Below are 6729 nucleotides of genomic sequence, written 5' to 3' on the forward strand. Positions count from 1 at the left end.
GGGGGGGAGGGGGAGCTTGTAAAATGTTCCTTCTTTTTTTTTTCTTACGGCATAATACTTCGATAGGCACGTCGTTCTATTGGCCTGCACAAAAACACTATGTTGATGATATGCGGAAAGAAAAACAACAAAACGAATTATAACAGACATCCAAAAAGGCCCAGTCGGAGAAGCTTCTGAAGGAATGCAAAAGCCTGGCTATTGTAACCTAAAGCAGTGTACTACTGGCATTGCCGTATAGCAATATAATTGCAAATAATGTTTAGTCATGTTAGTAGTCATCTATTATCATACAATTCCCGGAATTCAACCTAAGGGCGTTATAAAGTACCCACCGAGGCTGTTTTGTCACAAAGTTCCCGCACTTCAAATCCGAGTTGCGTCAACAGGGCAGTGATGTTCTGAAAGTCAACATCCCCTCCACCTCTATTGCTGAGATGATCAAACGTGACGTTGCTCACCACATACGCCAAACCACGCGGTTGTTTCACCATGGTGTAACATAATGGCTGAAACAATAGTTTTTGTTACTGGACGCGTTTCTATTTTTTCCGAGTAGATAGAATTGTTTTAGATGAGTTTTGTGTATGTTTGTTCAGACAGGTTTGGTGACAGCACGCGGGTAGCGGAAAGACGATTACAGAGTTATGCTTAGGTCACATTTGAAACGGCGCCCGTTCGGCATGTCCTCGGCGTAGACGCCGGCCGGCGTCATGACGCCGAGCGTGCGCCGTACTGTCAGGGTCACAATTAAATGTTCCTTTACGGCTCCCTGTCGGGGCCTGCTTGTGCTCCGGCCGGCGGCTCTCATTAATATTCATAAACTTTTGCGGCCGGTTTCTGTCAGGGACCCGTCCGGTGCCCGGTCAGTCGCCCGTCTTGACCCGTGCGGCGTGTGGTAGGGTGCCGACCGGCTCTTACAGTTCGGCCGGGCAGCTGTCAGGTCCCTGGCGGGTTCCTGGCGGGATCCCGACGGGCTCCTATCGTGTTTTTGAGCAGGTACATATATAAGCGCTGCACTGCCTGCTACCGTTCACTTCAAGTAAAGAGTTCACGTCAAGTAAAGAGTAGACTGGAGTTGGCGATGCAGCGTTCAGTGCAACCTGCAAACAACTTACAAGCCCGTCTGAGATTGAGATTGGTGACAACCTACATGTAGGTCTTTTGGCATTGGTAGCTGAAGAAGAGAGGCAGGCAGAACTGGTGCGTCGCAAAAGTAACCGAGGGCCTACTTTCGAAGTAACTTCAACAGTGACGCAGGAAGTGTGCCGTGGCAGCTCCTTGCTATTGAGCAATAAAACCACTGAATATCGTTACTTCTGTTGAAATTTGGACTGAAAATAAATGCCAATAACTTCTGATTCCATTTTATTACGAAGGCATATGATGTAACAAGAGATAATGTCAGACACATTCTATTCCTGTTATGATCTGTTTTATGAAGTTGGCAAGAGAGCCGTGCCGGCTGTTTTCCCTTGNTCAACCATGAAATCCCTCGCCTACCTCAGGCACTACTTCCTTGCAGACACACCCAGTCTGCTGGTCTGTCAGATGGCATTTGGCTGCAATGACCCTGAAATCTAAACTATGCCTGAACCGGTCCACGCGGGATACAGCTGGATTTCAGCACAGCCTTTGACCGGACTGACTTGTGTGTTTACCTTTGACCTTGGCCGTCAATCAAAAGGCCCTTCAAACGGTGCGGAGGGCATGTCAGTGGATAATATGTACGGTCACGGTGATGTACGGTGTTCTTGACTGCATTTGATCATGAACTCGGTCGGCTTGAAGAAAAAACAACCATGGTCAGAGCCCCTGACCCATCGCACTTGTTCAATCTCCCTACTGTGTGTGTGTGTTGCACAAAGTAGAGGTGGTGTGTGGTTAACAAGCGACCTAAAATGTAGCCCTATACCTCTAGCCTCTACCAGGCTTCGGGAAGCGGCTGGAAAGAGAAGAAATTGGTGAAAGAGACAGATGATATGCCAGGGGAGTTGGCTCGGGAGAGGCAAACTGTTCTCTTAAAGCGGACCAACTCATCCGGCATATTACTAGTATCTATTTGGCCAATTTCTACTCTTTTTTCAGCTGCTTCCCGTAGACTTCGTAGAAGCTATTACCCTTGCTTCATGTGCTTGGTAAATGATTCTCTTATGTGTAAAACGCTTTGACTACGGGCACAAAATACCGACCCTAACCCCAAACGTGTCAAATCTACAGGAGGGTCTGCATGGGGGGGTCCTGGCAACGGTTAACGGTAAATTCAGTAGGACCGAAAACGCTTAACGGTAAATTCAGGACGGTCGGCAACGCTTAACGGTAAATTGACAGGCTTTTTTCGAGTTGCACTGGATTTGGTCCCCTAATGCGTCCACAAATAAAGGGGAGTCCGAGTCGACGTCGGCCAAGGCTCTACCCAGCTTACCTTTTTCCGTCCGCCCAGTTTTACCGATGGATATTGAGAGTGGAGCGCCGAAGGCGCTCGCAATCTAAGGGGTTCCGAGGGGTGCTCCCCGGGACATTTAAGATTTTTAAGCCTCCAAAAACGCAATTTCCCACATTTTGAGAGGCAAATCATGGTGTTGAGAGTGTTTGTCGGTCCTTCTGATGCTTTCATATTTTTCCTTAAGTTTTTTTGTTCGTTTTGTCTGTCAAGGTTGACGGATTCGTTAAAAAATTCTGTAACGCTCCGCAAACTTCCGGTAATTGACGGAAAACTGGTGCTGGCTAGAGCCGAAGGGGACCGAGCGCATATAAGCACGAGTCGAGCGCCACAGGCGCGAGCAATGTAGGGGGGTCCGGGAGCATTCTCCCCCTGGAAATTTTGCATTTTTAAACCTTCAATGACGCATTTTCCTGCACTTTGAAAGGCAAAATTAGGCGTAACGAAGAATTATTCATTAACGCTTAACGCTGAATTTAGGATGACAAATAACGTTTTACGTTGAATTAAAACGGCCAATAACGCTTCACGATGAATATACTGATAACGCTTAACGTTGAATTAGAGCGGGTCGGCAACGATTAACGGTAAATTAAAATAGCCCATAACGGTTAACGAAAAAGGGCATGTAGGCCCTCTTATAAGTACTGGCGTTTATAAGTACAGCCGTGAGTGAAATTTCCCGCCAGTACTTATAAACGTAAGAACCACTGACGGGCCGTGAGGTAGGGGTAAACTTTTGAATGGGAAGGATTTGTGCAACGCCACTTGGCAGAAAGGTGGTCCAGAATGTTTGCCGGAGCATGGGCTACTTTAAATTTGGCGGCACAGCCTTTATTGTTATTTTGCAGACGATTTTCGTGTCGGCTGTGAGCTGTGCCGCCATTGGGGGCTAAGCAGAAGGACGGGGGCAAAGCAGAATTGCGCCGGGGGCGTAGAGGAACGACGGGGGCGAAGCAGATTTTTTGCGGGGGCGAAGCAGAACGGGGCGGGGGCGAAGCAGAACGGCGGGGGCGAAGATGAAGGAGTTTCATGGGGGTGTTAGAGGTCGACATGGGGGAATTCACAAAGGGGAGGATTAATTGCAGGAGTAACAGGAATTCGGAGATCTCATACCTCCATGAAATATGTATATGAATTTATGTAAATGGTTATTGGGGGATTGGTCTCATTAAAAAAAGATCATAATTACTATAATCTAGGTAAATTTATGGTTTTCTAAACTCAGATTATATTATTTTGCTTGTAACATGCCTAACTTTTGGCAATATTTTAAGTCAACATGTCCCCGTTAATTACGCAAATGACCTCTATATTAACATAATATATGCATATTGATGTTAACCTTTAGATAACTTACACATGTCACAATGTATGAAATTCCCATCACTCACCATTAAGAAATCATAGAATTTTCAAATTAATTATGCGAATTAGGTAATTTTTTGCATAATTGGTATCTGTTGATGCTCCACCTGCTGTAGATTACATACATTACATTACATGTAAACCTACACCAAACCTACATCAGTCTCCAAAAATCAAAGATCATAGCATGTTCACGACAAAAGATACAAAAACCGGAAGTTCTGCTGCAGCACTGAGGTCAGCCAACAGGAGGCCCATATTTGACCTTTACCTTTGTCTTCCTACGACCTGCTGACATACCAAATATCATCACAATCCATAAAGGCGTTCTGAAGTTATGCTGACTACAAATGTGCGGAAACATAAATACACACAGACACACAGGCAGACACACACACACACACACACACACACGCCAAAAACAATACCACTATTTTTCATGAAGGTAATAACCTTTCAAACCTGCACAGCTTGCTACTCCCGATTAAAGTACTTGTACATCATACGATCTCAAGGACAGGATACTCAAAAGACTCAGTTTTGGAAGTCAGAAATGTCTTAGTCCATGTTCTCTGCTTAATCTGGCAATGAACAAATTATGTAACGTAACATGTTTTTCTACAGAAAAATTCTAATCAAACTCAGTAGAAAGTTTACATTCAGACAAACATACGAACAGTTTCCTCTTTTCTGACTTTTAAAAATACCCTGAAAGCCTATCTTATAAACCACCCCAGCCCCTTGTATTCGATTCATATCTTCAGTTATTGTTTTTTATTTTATGTATACTATTGTTTCATTATTGTTATTGTTTCATTTTGCCTATGCTTGAATTATTTTGCTAACAATTCCTTATGCATGTATGTATTATTTCATATCAATTTCATTTCGTCTCAATTTATGTATACTTTTGTTTCATTATTGTTATTGTATCATTTTGCCCATGTTTGAATTATTTTGATGACAATTCCTTATGTATGTATGTATTATTTCAATTCAATTATGTTTAGTTTTGGTTAGTATAGAGGAGGAGGGCTTAGCATAAGCTAAATTAGCTTTTTCCCCTCCTCCTGCACCTGTTTTATTTATTATTATTGTATTATGTATAATTTCTATTGCTGTTGTGCATATAAGCAAACAAACAAACAAAGATTATTTTCATAACTAAATCACATTAGTTATCACACTGTAGTATTATCATTATCAGTATTATTATTTACCGGCAACTTCCCGATTAAACACCCAGCATGGCTGATAATACTTATGTCATAATCACGTGAGTAAAAACACTATACATTGTGTAATATTGTGTATACAAAAATGGCACAATAACAAATAGTGATTATGGTACATGCACTGAGTAGTTATGAAAAGTTACCTGTGAGTTTGATGTTTTTTCGTTGAAGAACCTCTCTGTACTCGGCTCTACTCTCACTGCAATCGGCCCATCTGTGTCATCCAAAGCGATGTCCCCTGAATTTGAGATTTTTGCAGAATATGGCAGAGCAACAGACATATATCAGTTTTGTGCATCTCTATCCAAGCTACGTACATGCCCCCCTCCCCTCCCAAAAAGCTTTTCTTGAGTTCTCTTTCAAAGTGTCGGAGCTAGCTAGGAAGCTCATACCTACGCCACTTCTCACCAACACGAAGCGCTATCTTTCACCTAATAATAGATGCAAATCATATTATGCGATAAAATGAAGATCTGAAACCACTATATCTTCTTTAGTAACACCAGATAACAGACGAGCACAATGACTGGGTGGAAACACACAGGGGCAAGAGCTCACCCCTTGCTCTGTGGTGGTAACAGGATTTTGTTGTGGGCGAGTATCAATTGACTCATGTATTAAGCTGCGAACTCTTTTCTTTTGTAGTCTTTTGTTTAATCACTTGATTTATAGGAATGTATAGGAATCATTCTGTTGCATATAGATTGTTGCATATGAGTTATTTATATTTTGTTATTGTTTTTGTCAGTTCAAATATCTGTTTACTGTTTTGTTACTTCAATTTTCCATTGATTGGGCATGTACATCAATTATTACTCTCATTTCAGACATAGGATTTCTATTATTTGACCTCTGACCTCCAATGCACTTTTATTTCTCTATGCTGATTGTGTTTCAAGTTTGTCATAATTTCAACATAATTTTGTATGTTCTATTTACTATCATTATTGCTAAAAGTAATTATTATTATTATATTACTATTATTTGTTATTTATTTGTTATATTATGTTGGACTCCAGGAAGAATAGTATGGAATTAACCATACTAATGGCGATCGCAATAAACAAACAAACAAACAAAAAAAACACGTCTTACCGTTGGTTCCCCTGCTAGCACCACTAATAGCCACCTCGCCCATTCCAGTTTCTAGCTGTTGCATCGAGACCGTAGAGGTAGCTCCACCCTGTGTGGGTGCTCGTCCCAGGAGTTTGTCAAGGATGAATTTCTGCTTGACATGGTCGTTCTCCAGAGCGTCACAGAAGGCTTGAAACGCCAGCGGCCCCCTGCGTGGCAACAACTCCAGCAACTCCCTTCGCTTCTCTCTGGGAGTAGGCTTGCTCTAAGCAAAGATGAAGTCGGTATTATGAGAAGGAGTAAAGCTATTCAGTTCTGATCCTGTACTTTTGTATACATGCCCACACACGTGTAAAATCGTATATAAAATAGCTTACTTTTTTGTACCCAAGAAACCTAATATATAAACGTTTCACATTCGACGGACGACAGGTGCATGGATACAGGTTGAAGGCATTCTTCGGTGTGTCGAACAGAATTCACGTCTTTTGTGAGTTCAAACGATTAACACAAAACAAATGTTGTTGTTTTTATATCATAACCTGACTGTAAACCCTGTCACAACGAATTAAGAATCATACCGAGAAAAATTAATTTTACAGACAAGGC

The 6729-nt window shown here is 42.1% G+C and overlaps 1 protein-coding gene across 1 annotated transcript in view; it reads right to left on the bottom strand.

The window, feature by feature from the left end:
* The window catches only part of LOC109487213 (caspase-2-like), a gene marked incomplete at its 5' end in the record, with an annotated part of 9400 nt that extends 3015 nt beyond the window's left edge, over positions 1-6385 (bottom strand). The window contains 3 exons of the mRNA XM_019791198.1: positions 336-509; positions 5190-5284; positions 6142-6385. Of these exons, the coding sequence (XP_019646757.1) occupies positions 336-509; positions 5190-5284; positions 6142-6385 (513 nt within the window). The remainder of the gene's footprint in view (positions 1-335; positions 510-5189; positions 5285-6141) is intronic.
* Between the last annotated feature and the right edge of the window lie 344 nt (positions 6386-6729).

The sequence above is a fragment of the Branchiostoma belcheri genome, unplaced genomic scaffold (assembly GCF_001625305.1).
Source record: "Branchiostoma belcheri isolate BF01 breed outbred unplaced genomic scaffold, Haploidv18h27 scaffold864, whole genome shotgun sequence".
Classification (NCBI taxonomy): Eukaryota; Metazoa; Chordata; class Leptocardii; order Amphioxiformes; family Branchiostomatidae; genus Branchiostoma; species Branchiostoma belcheri.